This window comes from Vanacampus margaritifer, chromosome 11 (assembly GCF_051991255.1).
Source record: "Vanacampus margaritifer isolate UIUO_Vmar chromosome 11, RoL_Vmar_1.0, whole genome shotgun sequence".
Lineage (NCBI taxonomy): Eukaryota > Metazoa > Chordata > Actinopteri > Syngnathiformes > Syngnathidae > Vanacampus > Vanacampus margaritifer.
This window is the reverse complement of record NC_135442.1, coordinates 424,594-452,500: the sequence shown is the minus strand read 5'-3', so window position 1 is coordinate 452,500 and position 27,907 is coordinate 424,594. Positions and strand designations below refer to the sequence as shown.

The window sequence follows — 27,907 nt, the reverse complement described above, 5'->3', positions numbered from 1 at the left end:
CTGCTCTAAATAGTAAAGTCAGACGACATTCGAACTTCCGCGAGACTGCGGACTTCTTCTTCTACTTCCATCTCATGGTTGTCAAATACTTTGACTTCATTAGCGCCCCCCTTCTTCTTCAACTGGCATTTTTGGGATTTCTTCTTTTCTTTCCCAACATTTTCTAGTTACTTTTTAAAGTGTTTTTTCTGCCTTTAAATGATTTTTTTTGTTGTTGACATTTTTAGTTAGATCGTTAGAACCTTTTCAACGTTTCCTATGTATTTGGTAGATATTTTATGGTTGTTTTTTTTTCCTTTCTCTTAGCCCATGAAATGCATCAGAATATACACGAGAAGGTGACGTGGGCCTCGTAGCGTGTCCTGCAATTTTATTGTATAGTGACATATTGTTAAGAAATATGTTTGTAGACAATGATCAGGATGTTGAACATTTTGGCGGCTTTGTAACGGAATGGACGACGAATAATTAGCATTCCATTTCCTGAAGTGCGCTCCAGTGTCGAAGGTCAATATATTTGGAGTTATATGCCCGCAGATGCCACATTTGTTTGTTGATTTAAAAAAATAAATATACTGAAAGGTTTGTGTGAGCGCCACAGGTGTAAGCTCTGAAATGTTTTTGGAATGATGTTTCTATCTGCTTCACGAGCTGAGAATTTCCAGGAAAAGTGGAGGTTTTTCGGGGTGACTCAAAAGTCCCCCATAGGTTTTCCGGGCATGTTTTTTTTGCCAGGCGCTTTTTTAGGCCTTCGCAATGTTGTTGATGCTACAAAAAGAGGCTTTTTGAAAGAGATTTCCATATAGCGGATTTGACTCCTTGAGAAAAACTCCCGCCCACGAGGGAGGGGCCTCTCGTATATTCATGACAGGTGATCAAGAATCCCCCCCTGCCCCCAACACACACACACACACCAGTTGTTCTGCTGTGCTGACAATCACACTTTATTAAATCAGTAAAAGAGAAAAACTCCAGGAGGCTGCGGAAAAAACAAACAAACACCAAAGCGGAGAGACGGAGGGTCTCCCCGCCGCCCGCCGAGCCGAGCCGACACACACGATGTGGGTTTGGACGACCGGCCGGATGCTGGTCTACACACTAACACGCACGCACACTGCAGGCCTCCAGGACTTTTGGCAACCGGCGCGGCTCGAGGCCCCCGCGAGGGTGGCGGGCCGCCGCCGCCGCCGGCCAGGCGCCAAAGGTCAGACGTTGAAAACAAAGAAAGAAAGGAAGAAAGAGAAAAGAAAGAAAAGAAAGAAAGCAAACAGGTGCTCAGGGAGTGCAGGCCGCTCGCACTGTGAGCGTGTCAGGGAAAACGGCGGTTGGCCGTCATCCGCCGCGGCGCGAGGGCCGTTTGCGCTGCTTACGTGAGGGTTGACGCAAACAGCGCTCGGGACCTCGCGCTCGCGACTTTTGTTTTTTTCCTTCTTTCTTTTTCAAGTCTAGTATTGAGTAAACGTCAGCAGGGAGACGCTCTACCTGCCGAGGCCATCTTAGACGTCAACGTAAACGCTGAGGCACGCGGTTTGGAGTTTCTGCGTTTAGCAGGGTATTCGTTCCACCGTGCGGAACTTTCTCCTGTTAAAGCCTGTTTTGGTTTCCTTGTTTCACTTCATATGAATTGTCATAAATAACGATGCATACATTCCTCATAACCGTCACATCCGGCTATATACATTATGTACATGTCACTGCAAAAGTGTCATCACATTGGAAAATACTTGAGGTTGTCACGTTTGGTACAAAAAGAGTTCCTATTTACAAGTCGACTCGAGTCATAAATAAAAAGAGGAGGAAAAAGGGAAGGGGGGACGCTTCAAATGTCATTCGCTTGCTACTTTGAGTTGCTCTCATTGGTTGTTTTTTACACGGATCCAACGCTGATGCGAACGGTGGCCGTGTCGCATCCCAGGTCGTTGGACAGTTTGAGGGTGTAGGTTCCGGCGTCTTCCTCCCGCACGCCGGCGATGATCAGGGTGGTCAGGTCCTCGCTGCTCTCGATGTGGAAGCGGCCCCCCGGCGACAACTGGATCTTGCGGCCGCCGCGGGACCACTCCACGCGGGTGGCGTCGCCCGAGAAGGCGCAGGCCACCGTTAGGACCTTGCCGGCCTCGATGCTGATGTCCTCGGGCACCGCCTCGATCCTGGGAGCGGAACCTGAAGCCGCCACACACAACATTTCAGCATCTTACTATATAAATATATATATATATGCAAATCTTCATCTTTAGCGGAACTCAATAGCGCTTTCTTAAGCATCGGTCTTACCGACGGCCCTGAAGGAGGATCCGGCGGTCAGGGCAGTCAGGTGCGAGCTCATTCCCGTGACGCTGCTGGAGCTCATGGCGTACGACTCGGAAGCTACGGAGGACACGCTGGACATGGACATGGTCTCAAACTTCATTTCGGCCGCCATGCCGCCGAAGGAGCTGGACTTCATTTCGGCCGCCATGCCGCCGAGGGAGCTGGACTTCATTTCGGCCGCCATGCCGCCGAAGGAGCTGGACTTCATTTCGGCCGCCATGCCGCCGAGGGAGCTGGACTTCATTTCGGCCGCCATGCCGCCGAAGGAGCTGGACTCCATCGCGGCTCGCTGGGCGGAGGATGAGGACGACGAGAAGGAAGACGACGACTGCTCCACGCTGCGACTTTCTCTCTTGGTGGTCGTGGAAGAGCTGGACGAGGACGACTCCTTCAAACTGCTCATGCTGGAACCTGTTGAGTGTCCGCAAGGACAAGCGCAACTCTTAACTCATTTGCTCCCAAAAACGTATAAATACCTTCTATTTGAAATATTTGAAGTTTTCGCCTTGTCGCCCTGCTTCCATAGGAAATCAATTGAGGGCGAGCGACGTGGCCTCTCGTGTGCCGAGCCCGTTACTGGCAAGCACTTTCAAAAGCAATTTGTTGATCATTTGGCCATTTGAAGCTCCTGCCTCGTCAAGAGCTGTAAGTTTTGTTCTGTTGTTATACTGTACTACTCCTGTGACTGCAGGAGTCATATAATAAATCAATAAATGGGACGCTCTTAAACAGTCATCTCTGCGGTAACCTTAAAACACCTGCGGCTTACAGTCGGGTGCGGCTTTTACATGGACCAATCTCCAGTATTGCCCAAATTTAGCTTGCGCGGCTTATAGTCAGGTGCGCCTTATAGTCCCGAATTTACGGTACAATAGTAAAAAACTCAAATAATCGGCGAGACACTTGAGTCGTGTTGCTCACCTTTAAATGCAAGTTGCTTTTCCCGGTAAGCGCTGATCTTCATGCGAATGGACTGGTACACCTGCCCGCTTAAGGAGAAGGACGACTTTGAGACGCCTCCCTCTGATGTCATCTCACAGGTGTACTCTCCCTGGTCACTGTCGGTCAGGTCGTGGATCAAGAGACTGCAGGAACCCTCGGAGTTCTGCATCTTAAAGCGGCTGCTCTTGGAAAGCCGTCTACCTTTGCAATACCACGACACCTCTTTGACGCTGCTGTCGCAAACACAAGACATCTTCACCGAGTCTTCATAGGCCACAGCCGCCAGCTGACTCATGACTTTGGGTGGCACGGCCGGAGGTGGAGACTTCATTCTGGCTGGGGATTTGACTCCCTCGGGCTCAGGGGACTTCACAGCCCTTGGTGACTTGATGCCAGATGGTTCTGGAGACTTGATGCCTCTCGGTGTTTTGATGCCTGCAGGTTCTGGGGACTTGATGCCTTTAGGTGTTTTAATTTCTGCTGGTTCTGGGGATTTGATGCCCCGGGTGGTTTTAGGTTCCTCAGCTTCAGGTGACTTGATTGGAGGCAGTGACTTAGGTGCTGGCTCAGGAGATTTTACACCACTGGGAGACTTAATTCCCTCGGGCTCAGGGGATTTGATACCAGGAACTGGTGATTTTAAACTTGGTGTCTTCCCAGCCGGAGTTGGTGACTTGACACCTGCTACTGGGGACTTCACCGAGGGCTCAGGTGACTTGACACTAGGTACTGGTGACCTCACCCTAGGTTCAGGGGACTTGACACTAGGTGCAGGTGACTTCACACTTGGTTCAGGGGACTTGGAGCTCTGTGCTGGTGACTTCGCACTTGGTTCGGGGGACTTGGCGCTCTGTGCTGGTGACTTCGCACTTGGTTCGGGGGACTTGGTGCTCGGTGCTGGTGACTTCGCACTTGGTTCGGGGGACTTGGTGCTCGGTGCTGGTGACTTCGCACTTGGTTCGGGGGACTTGGTGCTCGGTGCTGGTGACTTCGCACTAGGAACAGGGGAAGTCACAGAGGGCAGTGGGGATGTGACTGAAGGCTTCGATGCCTTCAAAGTAGGTTCTGGGGACTTGATGCCCTTGACGCCTTTGGCAAGGTGCCGGCGGATGGTCAAGGTGAATTGAGCCTCCTGCCGGCCCGCCGAGTTCTCTACGATGACTGTGTAATTTCCCTCATCAGAGGATGTAACAGAAGAGACCTCCAGGTTGGACTTGTACTGTGTGGTGGTGACATGAACACGGTGGGAAGAGAGAATGTTTTTCCCCTCGTGCACCCAGATCACAGAGGGCGCAGGCGCTCCATCAATATCACAAGAAAACCGAGCTGTCTCGCCCTCTGAAACGGTCAGAGATTGGGGCTTCGTGAGGAATCTGGCTGCGACAGACGGCTTGACTTTTTGGGCAGAAAGCTGTTCCGACGCAGCAGCATACTTTGACTTTGTTTCAGCTGTCGTGTGTTTTTCGGAAATCGCAAACTTCTCAGAAGAGTAGGAGGAGGCAGATGACAAGTATTCCGCAGAGGCATAGCCGTAGCGCTCAGCAGACGAGTACCTCTCCGAAGAGGCCCCGTATCTTTCTCGAGTGACGTCTTCACGTGTCTCGGATACCTCAGTCTTGCTTTCTTCCACCTGGAAGTGGCTTTGGGATTCATAGCCAGTTTTGAAGCGGGATGAGTGGTAGTGATCCATTCGAGTCATTTCAGGGACGACCGATTTAGGAACTTCCTCATCCTTGCGCCGAGAAGAGAAAGTGGTGTAGCCACCGCCTGCTACATCCAAGGTGGCGTAGTCTGAGGCTTCTCCCCTGGTGTTGGAGCAGAAGCAGCGATACGTGCCACTGTCCTCCTCCTGGCAGTCCAGGATGGTGATGGTTAGAACTCCACTCATGTTGCTAAAGATGTATTTGCTGCCGGTTTCACAGATCTCATTTCCATTGTGGAACCACTTGACCTCTGCCTCCGGCTTGGCTTGGATGTTCAGAGTGAATTTGGTGTCCTGGCCAAGCGGCACGCGGTGAGAGCGCATCCTGACGGTTACGCGAGGCCCGTGATCCAGGCTGAATGGTGACTGACTAAGCACATGATATGTCCTCTCAGACTTCAGAGCTGCCTTTCTGGCCTCGTAGCGGGACATGATGTCAAAGCGGGCAGAGCGCTCAAACCGAGAGGCGGAACGGGAGGACCTCTCAACAGACCTAATGGGGCTCGGGGAACGAGGACGAGTTCTCTCCGGCGTGGGGGATCGCCTCTCTACATGCTCGGTCTCCACCTCTACCTCCATCCTCGTACGAGCTGGACGGATCAACTCGGAGACTGGACGCATCAGCTCAATGTATGTTGGGGACAGTGAGCGCCGCCTCCTCATGAACTGAGAAACAGTACGCTTTTTCTTTGTCTCTGTAACCGCCACAGCTTCCTGCCGTACCTCCTGAGACCTCTCTTCACGCTGCACCGCGTGCCGTTCCATGCGAACCGGACTGACCGCTGGGGAGGCAGAGAAGCCAAGCTCCAGTTCATCCTCTAGCATCATCTTCTCCTGCTCGGTCCTCCTGGAGGACAGATAGTCATCAGCGCTCATCATCAGCTCCTTGTCGCTCAAATCACCCAAAGATCGTCTCCTAGATCGGAACGATATCTCAGACTCGGGAGATGGCGAGCGGCGGGCAGGTCTGACAATTTCCAGGTCGTCCAAAGTCAATTTGGGAATTCGCCATCTCGGCCTATACTGGTCGGTGATCCTGGGGAGCGGCATGACGTAGAACTGCTCCCACCTGGACAGGCGAATTCGCCTTTGTCGCTTTTGCACAAACCTTTCCGTTCTCTCCGAAACCAGATACTGGTCTCTCAATTTGCGGTACCACTTCATGTCAGAGAGTGCGACAAACCGCTTAATAACTTTGTCCTCGTCCAGGGCTCGGCGGTCATGAACTACAGGTTCGGGGATCTCATACGGCATGAAAATCCTGCGCTCTTCTTCTAGTTTCTTGGTCTCTGATTTCACCACCGAAATGTCAAACTCGCCCTCAACGTTCTTGGTACTGACAGCAGGCTTGTACATCTCTGCAGCAAATTTCAGAGCTTCTTGGGCAGTTGGATTCAGAGGAACGATCTCCTCTGTGGCAACAATCTTCTGAGCCATCTTGTTGGTCTTTTCTATCTGCTTCTGGACGTGTCTGTGTTTCTCCTCCTCACTCTTGTACTCTCTTCTGGTGTAGGTGAGACGTTCCACGTTCAGGGTTGCCTGGCAACTCACAGAGCCAGCGCGGTTAGTCGCGGTCACTTTGTAGACACCAGAGTCCTCAAGCAGGGTTTCCCTGATGCACAGGACATGGTGGTCAGCATCCTCTTGGATGATGATCATCTTTGGACCCAGCTGGAGAGAATGGCCGTCCTTCTCCCATTTTAGAGAAGGTGTTGGGATTCCAGACACTCTGATGTCAAAGCGGACGCTTTCTCCTTCTGTGCATTCAACGTTGGTCAGCAGACGCTTGAACGTGGGCCTCATGGTTTCCTCCGTCACCGGGTGTGGTGTCACGGTGAGACGGGCCTTGCAGCTGTCTTCTCCATACTTGTTGTGGGCCATGACAGTGTATTCAGCATCGTCGCTCATGTCAAGGTTGTGGATGATCAGCTGGTACAGACCCTTGTCAGTCAGGAAGGTGTACTTGGTGTCGTCGTCTCCAGGTTTGATTCTTTCGCCGTTCTTCAACCACGTGACACGAGGGTCAGGGTGCACGGTAATGGTGACACCAAAGCGCACATCTTCGCCAATGTAGGCGGTGCGATTGTAGAGCGGCAGCGTGAACTCCGGTGGCCTGTACAGGATCTTGGTTTTGTCAACCCTCCGCCTCAGCTTCTTGATGGACCGACTGACATAGTGCTCCCTAATGCTTCTCACCGTCTCAATAAAGAGTTCACCGTAGGCGCTGTCTTCGCCATCCGCACTCAACACCTTGCACCTGTAGATGCCATCGTCACTCTCTTCAATGTCTTTTACATATATGCTGGCAAAACCATTGCTGTACGTGATCTCGTACTTAGAACTTGAGTGTAACTGCCGGCTACCAAAGTACCACGTCACCTGCGTACTTTGGTCAAAGCTGGCGATGCTGCAAGTGAACCTAACGTGGCCACCTTGCTCAGCAGAGGCATGCATGACTGGGCCGGCACGTAGGCCCTGGTACTCGGTACCGATCTTCACTTTGCCAACAGCCAATCCTCTCTGGTTCTTGAAGGCGCCACCGAAGGCGACACGAGCTGCCGAGACAATCGTATCGGTCTTCTTTACCACAGAGTGGTAGTACCTTCTGTGCCTTAGCGTCCGGATGACCTTCTTGCTGACATGCTCGATCTTCATCTTCAGCCAAGGGTGCTCCAATGCCTCATTGGCCGTCATACGGAGCTTCCTGTCCTTGATAAGAAGTCTGTCCACAAAGTCCATAGCCTCCAAACTGATGTCCCTAAAGGCATCTCCGTCAAAGACATACTCACAGGTGGAGATGTTCTCAACCATTTGTGTCATGGATTCCGCAGCAAATGGATTGAGACCACTCAGCAGCACATGGGCCAGCACACCCACAGACCACATATCAGTGGCTGTTGTGACCAAGTCGTGGCGGTGGACCTCAGGGGCGCAATACTCTGGTGCTGAGAAAAGCATTCTGATGTTTTCACCTGGTACCAGCAACCGAGCCTGGCCCATGTCGATGATCTTGACAAGGTTGCTTTTCCTTGTGGTGTAGACAATGTTGTCTGGGCGGATATCAAAGTGCCCATAGTTGTTGCTGTGCAAAAACTTGAGCGCAGAACAGACTTGTCTGAGATAGAGGACAATCTCCTGCTCTGTGAGCTCAAAGCTGCTTGTTCCAAGGCGCTCAAAAATGTCAACTCCAGAAATGAACTCAAAGATGAGGACCATCTCCTCCATACTTTCAAAGTATTCGTGCAGGTAGATAACATTCTGATGCCTTGCTACGTTCAAGGCCTCAATTTCCCGAAGAACCAGCTCACGGTCAGTTCCTTTGACCTTGATGAACTTGGCCATGAAGGTCTTCTTGGTGGCAATCTCCACACAACGGTGGACCACTCCAAATTGACAGCGAGCCAACTCTTCAGATATAGTGTACTTGGAGTACAGCTCCTTGATCTTGAAGGAGTGAGCCTCTTCCTTGGTGATTTCTCTGGTCTCGTCCACTTCCTCATCATAGTTCCTGATCACGGATTTGTCCTCCTTTGTGGTGATGGGTTCCGTTGGTGCAGAGGGAGGACTCAGGCCAAAGTGGTTCTCTGCAATCACGCGGAACTGATATTTGGCCTGGCCAAAGATGTTGAGGATGGTGATGCTGCAGTCCGCAGTCTGTCCAGCGCGGATCCACCTGTCCGCAGAGGTGGGACATTTCTCCACAACATAACCGATGATGTCACTTCCGCCATCACTGGCAGGGGGCTCCCATGTCAGAGTAATTGAGTCCCGGGAGATGTGGCTGACTACCAGTCCTTTGGGAGCTTCAGGAATGTCAGCTATGCTCACCTCGATGGTCTGTTTGTCCGTTCCGAACCTGTTTTTGGCAGTGATGCTATAGTAGCCCGTGTCCTTCTGCTGTACTCCCTTCTGGAAGACCAGCGATGTGAACGAGCGAGTGGTGATGATCTGGTGATGAGCAGAGTTGGAGAGGACCTCCTGACCCTTCTGCCAGGTAATTGCTGGTTCCGGCTTTCCGGAGATGGGAATCTTGATGGTGATGTGTTCACCCCGAACGGCGTGGACTGCTCCCATTCCTTGGAGCTCCTTTGGCAGGTGAATCTTGGCGGGAACTGCAATTACAAAGACAACAAAGCATCGCTCAATCGCAAAACCATCAACATTTAAAGGGTCAATCCTGCTAGTTATGAGCAACTTGAATGTCTACCTTCCACTTCCAAGTTTGCTGTGGTGGAGACGGATCCTCCAGAGTTGGTTGCTCTGACTTGATAGACTGTGGCGTCACTCTCATCAGCAGCAGTGATGACCAGCTGGTAGTAACCGCCCTTGAACTCAAGGGCTTTAATTTTGGTTCCGTCGGCCTGGATCTCCTTTCCACTTCTGTACCATTTCACTACAGGCTTGGGATGTCCCACCACCTGCACATAGGTGGGAAGAAGAATATGAACTCATGATGATAACTGTAGGAATGACAAGGTAGACATTTTTGTCCAAGGATGTACGCATGTAGAGATAAGAACCTTGGTAACAAAGGTGGCATTGGCGTGGTATTTGACAGTCATATCTCGGATCTCCTCCCTGAAGCCAGGAGCACGCAGAGACTGGTCGGACTTGGGCACAACGGGCTCTGAGATTTCGCTCCAGTCACTCTCTCCGCCCATGTTCTCGCACTTGACACGGAACTCATACTCAAAGCCCTCAATTAGGCCTGTGACCTCGAAGCTGGTCTCCACAATCTTCTTACTGGTGACCGACATCCACTTGTTCTGCTTCTTCTCACGCTTCTCCAGATGGTAGGCGGACACTTTCGCTCCACCGTCACTGCTTGGTGGCTTCCAGCAGACTACGCATGAGTCCTTGGAGGAGCTGACCACGAAGGGTTGTTGTGGTATGCCCGGTTTTTCTGAGGAACAAACCACCGCAATATGATCAAAGATGAATCAAATAGGGATCATTCTTCCTTGTTTGTGGGTGCGCGACTCACCGAATGGACTCTTGATGATGACCACCGAGGGGATCTCCAGAGGCTCGCTGACACCGTACTGATTTTGAGCAGAAACTCGGAAGTAGTATCCGGCACTCTCCACAAGGTTGGGTACACGGCACGTGGTTCCAGAGACAGAAGAGGACACGAGGTTCCACACTTCTCCCTCCTTGGCCATGCATTTCTCCACAATGTAGTTGGTGATCATGGAGCCACCGTCATCTTTGGGAGCCTTCCAGCCGATAACGACGGAGCTCTTCAGCAGAGCTTCAACCACAACCGGGCCCTCCGGGATACACGGCTTATCTAGGTCCATCAAAACGGGCAGTTTTAGAGTTTCAGAAATGACAACGTATCATTTCGTCATCTGAAAATCACCGCTTTACCTTGGATTTCAACCCGCAAGACAGTGTCAACGGTGCCGAACTTGTTGCTCAGCTGCACTTTGTAACGACCAGCGTTGGTCTTCCTCTGGACGTTCCTCACAACCAGGTGGGTGTAGCTCTCCGTGTTCTCAATAATCACCTTGTCGGACGAGTTCAGAGGCTTCTTGTCATAGAACCACATAATCTGGGGAATGGGACGGCCGATGTAGACCACATGGAGGCGGAGACTGGTGCCAGCTCCGGCGTAGTATTTCTCCTTCAGAGGGAAGCCAGGGTGCAGCTGAGGTGCAGCTTGTAGCCGCAGTTTGCCGCTGGTCTCGATCTCCCCAGCTTCGTTGATGGCCCTGCAGGTGTACAGGCCCTCGTCTTCCTGCTCATCGGTCATGATGCTGAGGGAGTGGTTGCGGCCGTCCGAGCTCATCTTGTACTTGCGACTCTGAATCAGCTCTTTGCCATAGCGGTACCACTTGATCTCTGGCAGAGGTCTGCCGATGATACCGCAGGACAGCGTGCCAGACTCTCCGAGTTTGGTAGTGACATCCTGGATGTCTTCCTTCAAAGCCGGAGCCTCGCCGACTGCCAAACATTGACAAAAGTGCATTTCAATGAGTACATTTGACAATGTTAAGCAGAAGATGATCTGCTATTTTGAGCAGTGAGCTGATGGACTGCAAAAGCGTCACGCACCGCTCAACTTGGTTTTGATGCCCATGGGTGTGCGCCTCGGCCTGCTGAGACCGGCTTCGTTCTCCGCCAAGATTCTGAACTCGTACTCTGTGGCCTCCATCAGGCCACCCATGGTGAACTGCCGGTCTTTGGAACGTTCTTTGTTGCACTTCTTCCATGCACTTTCGCCAGCCTGCCTATATTCAATCCAATACCCCAAGATTTCCTTCCCCCCGTCAAAGTCGGGCCGCAACCAATGAATGGTTATGCAGTCTTTGGTGACCGAGATGATATCGATCTCTCCTGGTTGGCTTGGTTTGTCTGTTGAAAAGAGATCAATGAGCACGTTAACATACAATAACAACAAGGTTGAACTGATTAGCTCCCCGCCGCTGACTGCACCATCATGGGACCTTTACACACCGAATGGATCTTTGCAAACCGCCGACTCAGATGCAGGGCCCGGCTCACTCTGCCCAACGTCATTCTGAGCCACAATTCTGAACATGTATTCGGCATCGGGGATCAGGCCGGTGATGTTGTACATCGTGGTCGTGATGTGAGTCTTGTTGTGGCGGACCCACTTCTCTGTGGAAACCTCCCTCCTCTCAACAAAATATCCTGTGACACGAGAGCCACCATCATCCCGGGGCCGGGCCCATGACAGAGACACTGAGGACTTGGACACGTCCATGATCTCTGGAGGGTTGCTGGGAGGTTCTGGCGGGCCTGTAGATAAATAATAGCGAAACAAAAGCAAATAAGAGTTTGGGTTTTATAAAATGACTTCCGAGCCTAATTTGTTCCGTGACCAAAGTGTTCAATCTTTTCCCCCAGTGAAATGGACCGAAAAGCTGTTCATCCATTCTAGCACCACACGTTTTTTTTTTTGTTACGTGTCTTCAATTGAGAAATCAAATGCACAAAGCATTGCTTTGAAGCGTCCAAGGCTTGCGAGGTTGCGCGTGTATAGCGAGTGTTTTTTCCATCAGGATTCATTCAGGGTTGCATAAGGTTACAAAGACCGCAGCTATGGAACAGCTTCCTTTTTGGTGATAACCATTTCTACCACTACAACAAGCAGTTAGCCATCAAGCTATGCCTGAAAAAAAAGCCCATCTGTGTGTTTAGGGGTTTTGTGTTATTTGGGCAACAATGTCTTTGCAGTAAGAAGTGGCAAATCCTAAACGTAATGTCGTGGCTAACTACAATCAAGTGTGGCTTTTTTTTACTGCTTGGACGCATGGGTTTCATGACCCAGTGTCAACCATGGCAATGTATTGCATGAAAACAACAAAAACAAGAGAATGCAAATAAAGGACGCCGTTTCATACGGTGCGACGTACTGTAGCATTTATTCATTATTTTGTATTGGTGAGTTTGACTGTTGGCTCAAATTTGGGTTCACAACAAATCAATGAAGAGACCCCTTTGAAGTTGAAAAACGCTTGAGTTGGGCCACCCGTAAGCCACGTTACCACTGTATATCCATTGCCGGTACTCACAGAGCGGTGTCTTTGCTGTGACAGCCTCCTCAGACTTCAGAGACCGGCTGACCCCAAACTGGTTCTCAGCAGAGACCCTGAAGTGGTACTGCGTATTCTCCTTTAGGCCTTTGACCACAAGGGAGTTCTCTTTGACCCGGGCGTCCACCGTGTACCAAGCAGCCTTGGGCACTTCTCGCCTCTCCACGATATATCCAAGAATGTCGGAGCCTCCATCGTCAGACGGGGGCCTCCAGCTGACTCGAACCGATCTGGCCTGAATATCGTCAAACTCCAGAGGGCCCTCTGGGACGTCGGGACGCCCGATGACCTTCACCTGGAGACATACAGACATCCACACAAAAGATGAAAAAGAACTTGAACCTGGTTGTAGCGAGCAGGATGGTACCTTACCTTGATGTACACGGCTTTCCTGCCACATTTGTTCTCCAACAGCAGGTCGTAAGTACCCGTGTCGTCTTTGTGAGCCTCTTTGATGACGAGCTCACTTATGTCATCACCGGTGGCGATCATGGCCCGATGGGAGATGTCGCGTCCATCCTTGGTCCACTTGCATGTAGGGATGGGCTTACCAGTGAACGGCACCGACAGGCAGATGACCCCTCCTTGCCGCACCACGTAGCCCTCCTCATATCTACTGGCCAGCTCGTATTCAGGATGATCTAAGGAAGACACCGTGGAGATTTTGGTTAGACAGAATACCGCAAATAGTGTACGTCAGTGTACAAACAACATTTTTTTTATTTATCTTACTGAGCATCTCCTGGACTTTGACGACCCCAGGAATCTCAGCGGGCTCTCCAGTGCCACCAGCATTGCAGGCGATGACTCTGAACTTGTACTCAGCACCCTGGGGCATGTGTGTGAGGGTATACTCGCACATTTTGGTGGGTGTAGTGTTGCACAGGGTCCACTCCACCTGGTCCACTTTCTGCATCTCAACCAGGTAACCGGTGACCACAGAGCCGCCTTCTTCTACAGGAGGCAACCAAGCCAGAGACACGGAGGTTCTGGTGCTGTCTGTAACTTTGGGATGAACTGGAGGACCTGGTGGTGCTATTTAAGAACAGTACAGCTAGGGTCAGACCGACTGGTTCACAAGTACATGTATGTCCGTATGTGTACTTCAATAAGTTTATCAGGTACCTATCGGATCCATGGCAACGGTGATGGCAGAGGTCTCGCTGGGTTTACCAGTTCCTCTGGAGTTAATGGCGGTAATGCGGTATTCGTACTCCAGGCCTTCGATCAGACCAGAAGAGCGGTATCTGGTCATTGTCACGGGGTTCTTGTTGATCCTCAGCCATCTTTCTGAACGAGGCTCCTTGCGCTCAATAATATAACCGGCAATGGATGAGCCACCGCTGTCCTCTGGTGGATGCCATGTCAGGGTCATGCCCTCGTGAGTGACGTCAAGCACCTCCGGTCTACTCGGAGGTCCGGGGATTGCTGCGCGAGTCAACCACAGGTAGATTAGGAGGAAAATCACATGTTTACAACCTGCCTAGGTGTTGCCAATTTAAAATGTGGACTTACTCTCAGCACTCTTGCATTCCACCACTTGCGACTGCAAGAAGCAACCGACACCAAAGCGGTTCATGGCGGCAACTCGGAACACATACTCTGTTCCCTCAGAGAGTCTGGTGAACTTGAAGCACGGTCGAGTCACCGATTCCGAGACTGTGATCCAGCCGGGGCGGTGAGCATCGCGCTGTTCCACCACATATCCGCTGATGTTAGCGCCACCATCCTTCTCTGGAGGTTCCCAGCTAACAGTCACCGATAGGCCGTCAACCTCCACGATCTTCATGGGGCCGACTGGTACGCCGGGTTTGTCTGAAAAAGCACGTGAAGACTATCAAATATCTGGAAACTGCATATCAGTTTTGTGCCTATTTGGAGCTTCGGTGTCCTTACCGAGGATGACGATTTGAATAACTTCAGTTGCCACACCAACGGCGTTCTTGACCTCCAGCATGTAGTCTCCTGTGTCGTCGATGGTGGTTTCGCGGATGACGAGATGGGTGTATTTGCCGTTACTTTCTATTTTGATGCGCTCCAGGCTGTCCTTCAGCTGGACGCCGCCAAAGAACCAGGAGCAGACAGGCTGCGGTTTGGCCGTGATTGGCAAGTTGAGGTCGATGGGTTTACCACGGGGGACATAGACAATCTTCTGAGGAATGCTGGTTAAGTCGATCTTTGGCATCACTGGAGGCAAACGCAAGAGGATGCGTCAGGTGAAATAACAAAAGCGGGGACTCATTTCACAGCTGTTAATATTTTATATATATATATATATATATATATCGTACCTTTGATTTCCTGGATGGTGACCGGGCTGACAATGTCCATGGCCTCACCGGATCCTCTGCTGTTACAGGCTCGGATTCTGAAAAAGTACTGGTCATTCTCTGTCAGAGACTGGACAGTGTACTGGCACGTAGAAGCCTTGACGGTGGCCACTGTGGTCCACCTGTCTGTAGACACCCTGCAGGCTTCGATAATGTAGCCCGTCAGCCTGCTGCCGCCTTCATGCATGGGTTTCTCCCAGCGCAGAGTGACTGAAGACTTTGTGATGTCAACGATCTGGAGGCTCAGAGGCACTGATGGTACTTCGCACACCAGCACGGCCTCAGCTGTCTCGCAAGCCTCACCAATGCCATAGATGTTCTCCGGTAGTACTCTAAAGAAGTAGTGCGCGCCCTCCTCCAGGCCTGTGATCCTGAACAGGGTCTTTCTACACTCTGTGGTGACAGTCTTGTAAGACTTCATGCTGGCTTCACGTTTCTCGATGATATAGTTGCTGACGTGAGCACCGCCGTCAATACTCGGGACATCCCAGGTGATGACAACTGACTCCTTGGTATGGTCCTTCACTTTCACAGAAGCTGGAGGACCAGGAGTGTCTGCAGGAGATGAGTAGAGTGAGACAAATTAGACACCAGTTTTAAACCTCTAATAATGCACCCAGGGACTCTTTGGATGTTCACCTACCATAGACTTTGACCAGGATGGTTGCAGACTTCTTGCCTGACGGGTTCTCCGCCTCCACTACGTATTTGCCAGAGTCATAGCGGTCAACCTTCTCCACAATCAGCATGGTGTAGCTGTCAGTGGTCTCGATGAAGCCGCGGCTCTGCAGCTCCACGCCGGTCTTCCTCCAGGACACAACTGGCGTCGGGCGTCCACCAACAGTCACAAAAAGTCGCAAAGTTCCTCCAGCGCGAAGACAAACCGTTTTCTTCAGGTCCTCGTCCAATTCCAGGTCGGGCATTTCTGGGGGGGAGCAGTGCCGTCAGAGTCAGGCTGTGTTATGCATGCTGTCCATCAGGCAAGACTTACCAATTCTCTCCAGGGGCTCGATCTCAGCACTGGGTTCGCTGAACTCTCCGGTACCGTTGCTGTTGACAGCTGCCACCCTGAACCTGTATTTCTTAATGGCGACCAGACCGCCAGCCAGATATTCGTTGGTCTTGAGAGCCTTGGCTGTGGCGCGGTACCACTGCTCGGAACCCTCCTCCAGGATTTCCACCACATAGCCGGTGACAGCTGAGCCGCCATCGTACATGGGTCTGGTCCAAGTCATGCTGATGCTGTGCTTGGTCGTGTCTGTGATGCGAGGTACTGATGGGGGAGCCGGGGTGTCTACAAGGGGACGCGAGCAAAAGGTGTTCAAAATGTGCCTCGGACTAGATCAGGGGTGTCCTAGCTATGCCCTGGGGCCTACATCAAGAACTACAAATACAAACCCCAAGTTGGGACGATGTGTCAAATGTAAATAAAAACAAAATACAATGATCTGCTAAGGATCCAGAAAATGGATAGCAGGACTGACTGACATGCAGTATAACAAGTATAAAACTAACATGTAATTGCTCAGCACTACAGTGCTAAGCTTTATTTTGAATAGGTAGAATGCCAAAATGGCCCTTGCGTCCTTCCTTTTTTCTATATGCATCACTTGGAAGAAAAGGTTTGGACCCAAACAAGGGAAAGTCTCACAGGTGGGATCTCTGAGGAGGATGTACGGTGAGGCGTCGCTGGGCTGGCTATTTCCTGCCGCGTTGACGGCCGTCACTCTGAACTGGTATTCGCTTCCTTCCAGCAGGCCTGTGATCTTGAGGCGTGTGTCATAGATGGTGTACGTCTTGTTGACGCGTGTCCATCTGGTTTGCAAATGGAGAGAGAGCACGTGTCATGAACAGGGAGAACATATCCAGGTCAAACTGCAAAAAAAGGCATGAAATGAGGAATATATCACTTCATTCATGTGAAACCATCTGACAATAGAATAAGAAGCTTTTACTTGGCAAGGTAAACAAATAGTAGCTAGCATCATCTCGTCAAATATCTTCAATATATATAAATTCTATTCTGTACTATACATCCAAGACCGGGCATATTTGGCCTTGATTGGAGACACCTAATGGTTATATTTAGGTTTTGCCAAATTTGAGAATGTGTTGCCCAAACCTGGTGCTGTTCTTCTCCCGTTTTTCTACGATGTAAGTTTTGATCTCGCTGCCTCCGTCACTTTCTGGCTTCAACCACTCGATAATGACGTGTTCCTTGCCCACGGCTGTGGCCTCCGGTGTGCCCGGCGGAGATGGCAAAGCTGGAGTACAGACAAACTGGGTCAGTCACAGATACAAAAATGCAGTCTGCCTTTTATGACTTAAAAGACGTTTTCACAGTCACATGACAAATTTAGGACGCGGGACTTGCTTGACTAAAAATGACAAAAAAACTCAAATCTTGGGGAAACTACTTGATTTGCTTGAATTTAAAAAAGAAGGCTTTTTTTAAGTTTTCACAAGGCTTGAGCTTTACTTATGTACGTACATGTCTTACTTCCAGCTTTGTTTTCTGAAGACGCAAGGATTAAACCTATTTCCACTGAGCTAAAAGCACCTGAGCTGCTTGTCCGTAGGATAAAAAAAAAAATATACCAGTTTTGCATATAAATCTTACTGTAAGCATTCCTTGCGATGACCGGTTCAGATTCCAGTGGAACACCAGGTCCATACTTGTTGACTCCCCGCACTCGGAAGATGTACTCGTTGCCCTTGATCAGGCGGGTGCTGACGCAGGACAAGCTCTTGCACTCGGTCTCCATGATGACCCAGTTGAGGCGACTGGTCTCACGCCGCTCCACGATGTAATGGCTGACAATGTCGCCGCCGTCCTCCAGGGGGATCTTCCAGGAAACGGTGCACTTCTCCTCCGTCACTCTGCTAATCGCAATCTTATCAGCTGGTGGCCCAGGAGTGTCTGAGAGACACCAAAAGACAAGTTAGTTCAGAGTGGCCATTCTATATTTGTGTAAGCACTATCTGCAGATTTTTCAGCGATCACGTTCCTTTTTGATGGGTTTTTACAGTTTTTACACACATGTCCAAATTTCACAAAAGTTAGGGTTAAGATTTCATCAACTTACCCAGGACTTTAACGGTGACGGTAGCCGTCTTGATTCCGTTGACGTTCTTGACAGTCAGGACGTATCTGCCGGTGTCAAATCTGTCGCAGCTCTTGACGACGGCCATTGCTCTTGTGCTTGTGTAGGTCAGGGAGTATTTCTCACCCAGGTCCAGGATCTTGTCGCCCTTGGACCAGTAAACGGTGGGTTCTGGTTTACCACCCACCGCACCGTCTAGGACAAGGTCAGATCCGGCGGCGACAATAATGGTCTCCCCAACCAACTTGTTGTCCAACTCTGCTCGAGGAGGAGCTGAAGATGGAGAAAGACTATTTCAGTTTACCTTAAAATATGCTCTTAAGTCAAGGGTCCACTGTAACTGAAACAGCTGATGATCTTTTTTCTTTTTTTTTAAAGAGCTTACAGTATTCGTCCTTGCATGTCACGGGTCCGGTGGATACTGAGGGCGCGCTGTGGACCCCGGCAGCATTCTTGGCAATGATGTGATATTCAAAGGTTTCTCCCTCTCCCAGATTGGTGACAGTGAAGTAGTTCTCCGTGATGGTGGTGTAGTTGCACTTGAGCCAGCGGTTGTCGTCCCACTCATCAGTACTGTAGACTTTTCTTTCCACCACGTAGCCAACTATCTTGCTGCCGCCGTCATCGACGGGCACGGTCCAGCACAAGGACACGGAGGAGCGAGTGATGTCCGTCACATGAGGGTGACCGGGAGGATCTGAAGAGAGGATAAGATGTTTGGATCAAACTCGACTTTTTTAAGCTTCAGGCCTAGTTGGATTTCCCTTTCAGCTTGTTCATAGCCATTATTGACCGTGTACAGACAAAGGGCCCAAATTATGAAAGGTTTGCACATGTAAAAACAGGCTTCCACTCACCGACGGGGTTGAGTGCCACCACTGGTCTAGAGGCTTCACTGGCTTTGCTAATTCCAGCGATGTTCATGGCATAGACTCTAAACTGGTACTCCAGACCCTCAATCAGACCGGACACCTTGTAGTGACGATTCAGACAGGGCAGCTTGTTCTCCCTCACCCACAGAATTGTATTCCGCTCTTTCTTCTCAATCCAGTAGCCAGTCACCATGCTCCCGCCATCAGCATAAGGCACATCCCACTTGATGCTGATGGCATTGGCAGACACGCTCACCACATCCGGACGTGTTGGAGGACTTGGAGGAACTGCAAGAGTTAATCAGAGAGAACGATAATTTTGCACGCAAAAAAATAGAGAACATTTTAGGCAATACATAAAGCATGATGAAACAAAAACAAAAACATACCGAAAGGATGTTCAATGACCACAGGTGCAGACTCGATGGACTTGCTGACTCCAAACTTGTTCTCGGCGCACACCTTGAATGTGTACTCCATATACTTGGTCAGATGAGTGACCTTGATGGTAGTTCTCTTCACGCTGGAGTTGACCACTTGCCAGGAGTTAGAGCCAGACTCGCGCTTCTCAACAATATAGTTGCTGATTTCGGTGCCGCCATCGTCAGAGGGCTCAGACCAGGACAGCGTACAGGACTCAGACGATACACCTGAAACCACCACAGGGCCTGTGGGAGTGCTAGGTCTTCCAACCACCATCACAGTCACGGTAAAGGTTTTGACTCCAGCGGCATTCTCCAGAGTCAGGTAGTATTTGCCGCTGTCGCTTCTCTTGCTGTCTTTCACCACCAGAGTGGTTCTCTCTTTGGTGGTCTTAATGGAAACTCTGTCCGTCTCCTTCAACTTCATCTCTTCCAGCCTCCAGGTGACTTTTGGTGCTGGCCTACCGCTAATGGGGATGTCAATGGTGAAGGTATTGGAGGTCTTGCAGGTGATGAGCTGGTTGGTGATGCTGCTGAGATCGGCGGTGGGTTCAATGCGAGGCTCTGTGATGAGCACCGAGGTTAAGGTAGCCTGAGGCTCACTGATGCCAGCGTCGTTCTTGGCTTTGACTCTGAATTCGTACTCTGTGTTATCAATTAGACCTTCCACCAGCATCTTTAGGGACTTGGTCTCCCCAGCCACAGACCAGAACTGTTTGTCCTCGGCTCTGAACTCCACTATGTACTCTCTGATGGGGCTGCCACCGTCATGGTCAGGCTTAAGCCATACCAGCGAGGCTGTGGAACTGCTGGTGTCAACAACGTCTACTCTCTTAGGCGGAGCAGGTTCTTCTGTCGCCATGATGGGGTTGGTCATCTCGTGAGGCTCCCCCTGGCCATACTGGTTAACAGCAATCACTCTGAAGAGGTACAATACACCGATCTCGAGACCGGTTACCCTGATCATCTGACGGGAGCACTTGGTGCTGACCTCTTGCCACGTGAGGCGGCTGGCCTCGCGCTTGTCCACAATATAGTGTTGGATCCGCGAGCCGCCATCGTTGCTTGGGGCGTCCCACATCATGGTTAATGCCCCACGTGTGACGTCCTTGAAGGTGAAGGCGCCCGGAGGTCCGGGTGTGTCTAGCACTTTCACGGTAAATGTAATAGACTTGCGCCCGCTGTTGTTTTCCAGGGAGAGTGTGTACTTGCCGGCCTCGTAGCGCGTGCACTCCTCGATATTCAGAGTCGAGTGGGAATCTGTGCTGTTAATATCAACCATCACCGGCAGGTCGCTATCTACTCGGGACCAGGTGGCCAGAGGAGTCGGTTTGCCCCGGAAAGCCACGTGAAGCGAGACTGTGCCGCCATTTTTCACTGTATGTGTCTGTCTGAAGTTGGCATCGATGTCAAACTCAGGAGACGTTAGCCTGTCTAGAGCCTGCACGGCGCTGGCCATCATTGAGGATTCCCCTTCCCCAGACCCATTCACAGCGCTGACCCTGAACTTGTAAAGCTCACCGGCAACCAGGCCCTTGGCAGTGTACCGGTTGTGGATGCAAATCTGGCTATTCACTCTATGCCACTCTTCGAGACTGGCCTTGCACATGTCAATATTGTAGCCAATGATTGGTAGGCCGCCGTCAAAGACCGGCTTAATCCATTCCAGGGTGACAGAAGATTTGGTGGAGTCAATAACCTGACGGACACGCAAAGCACAGTTAGTGCACTAGTTACGCTTTCGTCATGCTGCAATCTGATGCCGACCTACCTTGATTACTGTCGGGGCACTGGGAGCACTGGTAGGCTCTCTGCATTTGAAGAGCCTAGATGTGCCACTGGCCGGTCCTACACCGGCGCCGTTCTCTGCCATGACACGGAACTCATACTCATTGCCCTCAATAAGGTTGGTGACTCTGTGCCTGAGCTCTGTGATGGGCCTTTTAGCAGAGACCTTCACCCAGCGCAGACTCTTCTTCTCACGTCTCTCCAAGATGTAGTGCTTGATCTCATTGCCGCCATCTGACCTCGGCCGGGTCCAGCACAGGGTGATGCTGTTGCCGGTCACATGTGTAGAATCAGGGGTACCAGGGGCTTCAGGCACAGCTGAGCATGGGATCAGACATAAACACGAGGCTGAGACTAGCAACTTCAACCAACATTATCACACAAAAACTATTTCAGGCAGACAACAAGAATCGTAAAACATCCTTACTGTATTGCATCTGTGCAATGAAAGGAAGAGAGTCCAGTGGTTTGCCAACACCAAACTTGTTGACAGCAGAGATTTTAAACTGGTACTCGTTGCCCTTGATAAGTTTGGTGGCGCTGAAAGAGCAGGCTTCACACTTGGAGGTAACCAAGGCCCAGGAAAGCCGAGACGTCTCCCTCTTCTCTACAACGTAGTGGCTGATAGCCGCGCAACCGTCATTTTCCGGGGGATTCCACCACACGGAGCACTTTTCGGCCGTGATGCCAGTGAAACGGATGGGACCCTCAACTGGTCCGGGAGTATCTGAAAAGACATAGGATGGGGAAATGCTTCAAAAATGGACAAATGGGATGGTTCGCTCGTCAAAAGGAGCATCATCATGAGAATATAGCTACCCTGGACTCTGACGTTGACGTCAGCTCTCTTGGCACCAGAGCTGTTCTTGGCCTCCACAGTGTAGATGCCGCGGTGGTTCCTGTCTGCATCGCGGATGAACAAGCTGCTGGTACCAATACCAGCTGTAATCTCAATATCCATCATGGTTCTCTTGTCGATCTCTTTTCCATCCTTGTACCATGCCACCTGCGGTACTGGACGACCGGTGATGTTGCAGCTAAGCTTGACATTCTCTCCGGCTCTCAGTGTCAGCATCTGGTCTGGGGACCATTCGATCTCAGGAGAGACTACAAATTGCAACGAGGACTTGTTATGATTCGTAATCTGAAATCCATGTTTACATTTTTGCCAGCGAAAGAATACATACTGCTCTCATCCTTGGTCATGATGTATCCAGAGGAGTTGGATGGTGGGCTGACAGTGCCCACAGCATTCCGAGCGATCACCCTAAATTCAAATCTGTCTCCGGCGGACAGACCGGTCACAGTAAATTGGGTCTCACTGATGTCAGTGAAGTTGCAGCGCAGCCATTTCCCTCTGCCTTGGCGCCTCTCCACGCTGTAGGCCACAATTTTGCTACCTCCGTCTCGCTTGGGGACGTCCCATGTCAAAGTGACAGAGTCTCGGGTCACGTCAATGCAGATCGGAGTGCCAGGTGGATCTACAGAAGAGTTCCCAAAATGTTAGGTCAAACGTTTCAACAAAAAAACACGTATAATTATAAACCAAGGTCAGTACTCACCAACAGGCGAGATGGCGAGTGCGTGCTTGCTCTGTTCACTAACAGGGCTGAGTCCGGCATTGTTCTCCGCATAGACTCTGAAGGAGTACTCTAGGCCCTCCAAGAGACTGATGATCCTGTACTCTTTGTTGGAGATGATGGTGGCGTTCACCTTCTGCCACAGGAGACTATTCCTGTCCTTTTTCTCAACGTGGTAGCCAAGAATGGGGGATCCTCCATCAAATTCTGGAGCTTCCCAACGAATAGTCATGCCATCACTGGTCACATTGTAGGCGACTGGCTTTCCAGGAACACCCGGAGGTTTGTACTGATGCTGTGCAAGGACTTCTGTGGAAATGAGTGGTTCACTGACCCCATATTTGTTTTCTGCACGGACTCTGAACTGGTACACAGTTCCCTTCACCAGGTTTGGAATCTTGAAGGACGTTCTGACTACGCTCGAGCAGACCATCTTCCAGTTGGCCTGGGAAGTCTCACGCTTCTCCACACTGTAGCAGGTAATCTCGCCTCCGCCATCGTCTTTGGGCTCATTCCAAGAGATGATTATATTTTGGGCTTTGATCTCATCAAAGTGGATGGGGCCAACGGGCACAGAGGGAGGTCCCAGAATGGTCACCTCAATGTCATAGTAGTTCTTTACAGTTCTGTTGTCCAGAACCAGGGTATACTGGCCCGCATGCTCCTTCTTGACAACTCTGACTGTAACTGCTGTCTTGTTGTCAGTGGTTCTGAAGCGGACCTTCTCACTTTCCTTAAGAGGCAAATTGTCTTTCAGCCAACTGATGGCAGGCCTGGGTTTTCCCTTGAAGGGCAGCTCAATGTGGATGTTCTGACCGACACGAACAGCCAGCTCTCCGTTAGGATAGTCACTGAGGCAGGCCTGGGGTGAAATGATGAAGTCCTCCACTGTGATTGGGCCAATTTGTGAGAAGTCACTAATGCCCTTCTCATTCTTTGCATAGACCCTGAAGTTAATCTGAGAGTCCTCTTGCAGCCCCGTCACCTCACATGTGCAGCGCTTACAAGTTGTAGCAAAGGTCCAGCTGACGTTGTTCTCATTTCTCTTCTCGATCACGTACTCAGAAATGTGGCTGCCGCCATCATGATCGGGTCGGGTCCACTGCAGGGTCACGGAGGTCTTTGTGGAGTCAAGCATGACCAGGTCTTTAACCGCACCGGGAGTCTCAGTGGCTCTGACAGGCTCCACGGTCTCGCAGGTGTCACCCACACCAAACTCATTTTCAGCTGACACACGGAAGAAGTAAGCGATGTCCTCCTCCAAGCCCGACACCTTGTAGCTTGTATTGGCACACTCGTCCGTAACCATCTGATACGCTTTCATGGTGGAGGCCTTCTTCTCAACAATGTATTTAGTGACTGGTGAACCACCATCAATAAGAGGCGCCTCCCAACTCAGTGTCAATTTTCCTCTGGCCACATTCTTAATCATCAATTTTTGGCAGGTGGACGGACTGTCTAGAACCTTCAGGGAAACCGTTATGATCTTGGGCTCACCCACACCATTCTCAATCTCCAGCAGGTATTTGCCGCAGTCGTCGCGGGTGACCTTGGGAATTAGTAGGGTGGTAGCGCGCTCGGTGCTGGTGATGGTGTAGCGTGTGTCGGCGGCAATGTTGCGTTCACCGCGGCGCCAGGTGACGCCAGGTGTAGGGCGTCCCTTCAGGGGAATAAACACCTCCACGTCGCGCCCCGCACGGGCAGTGTAATGGGTGGTCATTGGAACGTCCAGGTCCACATCAGCCTCCTCTGTTGGGAGAAAAGTTTCACACCGAGATTTGAGAACAGCTGGACTTGATACACTGATAGTTTTATATTTGTGGGGATACAAACCCAAGATATCCTTGGCTTGCACGGGCTGGTACATCTTGATATCCTCTCCTTTGCCCTTGCAGTTGACAGCAGAAACTCTGAAGAAGTAGTAGGTTGCTGGCTTGAGGTGAGAGACCACATACTCGCAGGTCTTAACCTGTGGGTTGACCGTCGCCCATTCTCGCTCCTCTGTGTTCATTTGCTCTAGGAAATAGTGTGTAATCTCACTGCCACCATCATACACAGGCTTCTCCCAGCCAAGAGTGATGGAGGTCTTTGTGGAGTCCACCACACGCAATTTGGATGGTTCCCCAGGAAAATCTAAAGATAAAGAAATGCTCTGTCAGCTGTGGTAGCAGAAAGGAAGAATTAGAACATGTCGTGGTGAGTGCAAAAGTATACCGATAGGATCATAGGCCTTGTACAATTCAGAGGCCTCTGAATAGTTTCCTGCTCCGGCCTTGTTGACAGCACATACTCGGTACTGGTACTCATTGTTCTCCACAAGGCCGGTGACCTTCTGCCTGGTGTCTCTGATTGTGCCTTTCACCACCTGCACGAAAAAGCACGACCGGTCATTAGCGTTGCAGCTGCTGGCCCACCAGTGATGAGAAGCATCTCCTCAATGCTATCCCCAAGCCAACCTTGAACCACTGGAGACTCTTCTTTTCCCTTTTCTCTAGGTAGTAGCCGTCAATGTCGCTGCCTCCATCCAGAGCTGGTCTCTCCCAAATCACTGTCATGGTCGACTTAGTAATCATGGAGACTTGGGGCTTGGATGGCTCGCTGGGAGGGACTGCCGAAACGAACAGAAGATCACTTGATAACCGCGACATAGGTGGCAATTCATTCATCATTTATTCCCTTTTCCTACCAAAAGCGTTCTTGGCGATGACGGGCTCAGACTCCAGAGGGTCTCCGACGCCGTACTTGTTGATGCCACGGACTCTGAAGATGTATTCGTTGCAGTGGATGAGTCTGGGCACGTTAACAATGCAGTCGACGAGTTTCTCCGAGATGATGGACCACATGACTCGGCTGGTCTCCCTTTTCTCCACGATGTAGTGCGTTACCATGGCACCGCCCTCGTCAGCGGGAGGAGACCACATTATCGTGATGTTGTCAGCTGTCACCTTCTTAAACTGGATCTCTCCAGCAGGGGGCCCTGGCCTGTCTGTAAATGGGAAGCATGGAATATATTCATATTGGTACTTACAAGGGGTTGACAAAGCACATTCTAAAAATTGATTTCAAGTACCTTGGATGAGCAATCTGACAACTGCGCAGGCTGAACCAAGGGAGTTCTTCACCCTGACCTCATAAGTGCCGGAGTTGAGGCGCGAGGTGTCCCTCAGGAATAAGCTTGTGGATTCAAAGGTGTGTTTAAAGGAGAGTTGGGTGCTGGGTTTGAGTTCTCTTCCATCCTTCAGCCACTCAATGGTGGGAGCAGGCTTAGCAATGATGTTAAACTTGAGTTCAACATCCGAGCCTGCCCTATGCTTCACCTCATTTAAGTACTCTGACGGTATTTCAATTTCTGGAGCACCTGAAGGAGAAACGAATATCATGAGAACTTAGCTGCTTCGCAGCATAGCGTTTGAAATGAGGTTTTACGTACCAAAGGTGTCAACGCATGTGGCGGGTCCAGCTGTCATAGAAGGATTGCTGACTGAGCCTACCGCGTTCTTGGCCATTACTCTGAACTCATAGGTCTGATCCTGGGTCAGGCCAGTCACAGTGTAGCGTGTGTCTTTGATATTGATTAGGTTGGCCTTAAACCACCTGCCACTGACTCCTTCTCTCTTCTCCACCATGTAGCCTGTGATCTGGGATCCCCCGTCAAAGTTAGGCACTTGCCAGGCCAGGCTGATGGAGTTCTTGGTGATATCACTAATGCGTAAATTGGTAGGTGGTTCTGCAAGAAGACAGTCGGCGCTCATAAGACAAATGTGACGCCATTAACAGTCAAAAAGAGACCGTTTCGGGCACTGCGACTTACCACAGGCGTCAATTGCCAGCACAGCATCAGAAACCTTGCTGAATTCACTGATTCCAGCGGCGTTCTCTGCTGCCACCTTGAACTCATAAATGAGCCCGGCATGAACGCTTGTGACCTTGAAGTGAGTGGCCCGGATGACCATTCGGTTGACTCTTTGCCAGAGGATGCTGTTTCTGTCTTTCATCTGTAGATGGTAGCCAAAGACGTGGCTGCCTCCGTCGGATTTGGGCTCCTTCCAAGCCACAGTGATGGTCTCCCTGGTCACAGCGGTGATTTCTGGAGTGGCGGGTGCTCCAGGCAAGGCTGCGGGGATGACAAAGAGTTATGAAGGTTGTTGTCATTGTCACACATTGCATCAAAGGGCCAAAATGAAACAATCAATGGCCATGGATCCTTACTGTAAGGGAGGCTAACGGCAACAGTTGGTGAGTCAATATGATCGCTGATTCCATATCTGTTTTCAGCCCTAATCCTGAATTGGTACTCCAGGCCCGTTGTAAGCTTCTGGATCTTGATTGTGCAGCGAGCCACAGCAGAGGAGACGTCCGTCCAGCTGGCCGTGGTCGTCTCCCTCTTCTGGATGATGTAGTTTGTGATGGGGCTGCCACCCTCATAAGCAGGTGGGAGCCACTTCAGACTCACACTGTCCTCCGTGATGTCAAACAGCTCCACAGGTCCCAGGGGAACACTGGGCCTGTCCAGAACCACAATGTTGATAAAGGACTTGGTGGTGCCACTTGAGTTGGAAGCAAGGATATCGTAACGTCCAGAGTCTCCTGCGATACTCTCACGCAGCGTGATCTTAATGCTGTCAGGAGTGACTTCGGAGTTAAACCTCATTGTTGACTTGAGGATCACATTGTCCTTGGAGAGAGAAACCTTAGGCAGTGGTCTGCCTATCAGCGGAATCTCACACTTGAGGGTGGAACCAGCTCTAACGTACACTGTGTTGTGGGGGAATTCCTTCATCACGACCTCGGGAGATTCTTCAGGAAAGAATGAAAGAGAATTGTAACACTGAATTTCCTACCTGAAAAGAAAACTGAAAATTCTCTAGAATTTTGGGAAATACATGCAATATGTTTGATACAATTGAAAAAAAAAAGGCACTGTAAATTACCATGTTGGTCTTTGACCAACACTGGGCTGATCATTTCTTTGACATCACTGAATCCCGCGTGATTCTCAGCTCGGACTCTGAAGAAGTACTCTGTGTTCTCCCTCAGACCAGACACTGTGTATACCAAGGATTTGGTTACGCCGCACTTGACCCACTTCTCCTGGCCTTTCTCTAACGCTTCCACCAAATATCCAGTTATTCTACTGCCACCACTCTGCTCTGGTTTGACCCAAGCCAGGGTTACGCTCTCCTTGGTTACATCAGTCACAGCAAGCTTCCCTGGTGGGCTTGGTTTTTCTGGAACAAGAAAGAAACGGGTTACGCTGATCTAATATTGTCACATTCTGTAAGGCATTAGTGAGTGAAA

General features: G+C 50.6%; 1 protein-coding gene across 2 annotated transcripts in view; it reads right to left on the bottom strand.

Annotated features, from left to right (window-relative positions):
* Positions 1–923: 923 nt before the first annotated feature.
* The window catches only part of ttn.2 (titin, tandem duplicate 2), a 206,585-nt gene continuing 179,601 nt past the window's right edge, over positions 924–27,907 (bottom strand). For both annotated transcript variants that reach the window (XM_077579402.1, XM_077579403.1), the window contains 39 exons: positions 27,541–27,837; positions 26,819–27,406; positions 26,421–26,723; positions 26,040–26,336; positions 25,680–25,967; positions 25,296–25,595; positions 25,066–25,217; positions 24,824–24,974; positions 24,443–24,742; positions 22,592–24,358; positions 22,217–22,510; positions 21,849–22,136; positions 21,457–21,756; positions 21,013–21,347; positions 19,209–20,940; positions 18,805–19,107; positions 18,333–18,644; positions 17,930–18,220; positions 17,464–17,763; positions 16,966–17,107; positions 16,495–16,658; positions 15,835–16,137; positions 15,487–15,768; positions 14,805–15,398; positions 14,410–14,700; positions 14,029–14,328; positions 13,639–13,941; positions 13,246–13,548; positions 12,886–13,154; positions 12,493–12,808; positions 11,411–11,716; positions 11,009–11,308; positions 10,322–10,897; positions 9,936–10,241; positions 9,472–9,854; positions 9,159–9,369; positions 3,229–9,063; positions 2,272–2,718; positions 924–2,160 (listed from right to left, as the gene is read on the bottom strand). In XM_077579402.1, coding sequence (XP_077435528.1) covers positions 1,868–2,160; positions 2,272–2,718; positions 3,229–9,063; positions 9,159–9,369; positions 9,472–9,854; positions 9,936–10,241; positions 10,322–10,897; positions 11,009–11,308; positions 11,411–11,716; positions 12,493–12,808; positions 12,886–13,154; positions 13,246–13,548; positions 13,639–13,941; positions 14,029–14,328; positions 14,410–14,700; positions 14,805–15,398; positions 15,487–15,768; positions 15,835–16,137; positions 16,495–16,658; positions 16,966–17,107; positions 17,464–17,763; positions 17,930–18,220; positions 18,333–18,644; positions 18,805–19,107; positions 19,209–20,940; positions 21,013–21,347; positions 21,457–21,756; positions 21,849–22,136; positions 22,217–22,510; positions 22,592–24,358; positions 24,443–24,742; positions 24,824–24,974; positions 25,066–25,217; positions 25,296–25,595; positions 25,680–25,967; positions 26,040–26,336; positions 26,421–26,723; positions 26,819–27,406; positions 27,541–27,837 — 20,522 coding nt within the window. In that variant the 3' untranslated portion in view covers positions 924–1,867. The remainder of the gene's footprint in view (positions 2,161–2,271; positions 2,719–3,228; positions 9,064–9,158; positions 9,370–9,471; positions 9,855–9,935; positions 10,242–10,321; positions 10,898–11,008; positions 11,309–11,410; positions 11,717–12,492; positions 12,809–12,885; positions 13,155–13,245; positions 13,549–13,638; positions 13,942–14,028; positions 14,329–14,409; positions 14,701–14,804; positions 15,399–15,486; positions 15,769–15,834; positions 16,138–16,494; positions 16,659–16,965; positions 17,108–17,463; positions 17,764–17,929; positions 18,221–18,332; positions 18,645–18,804; positions 19,108–19,208; positions 20,941–21,012; positions 21,348–21,456; positions 21,757–21,848; positions 22,137–22,216; positions 22,511–22,591; positions 24,359–24,442; positions 24,743–24,823; positions 24,975–25,065; positions 25,218–25,295; positions 25,596–25,679; positions 25,968–26,039; positions 26,337–26,420; positions 26,724–26,818; positions 27,407–27,540; positions 27,838–27,907) is intronic.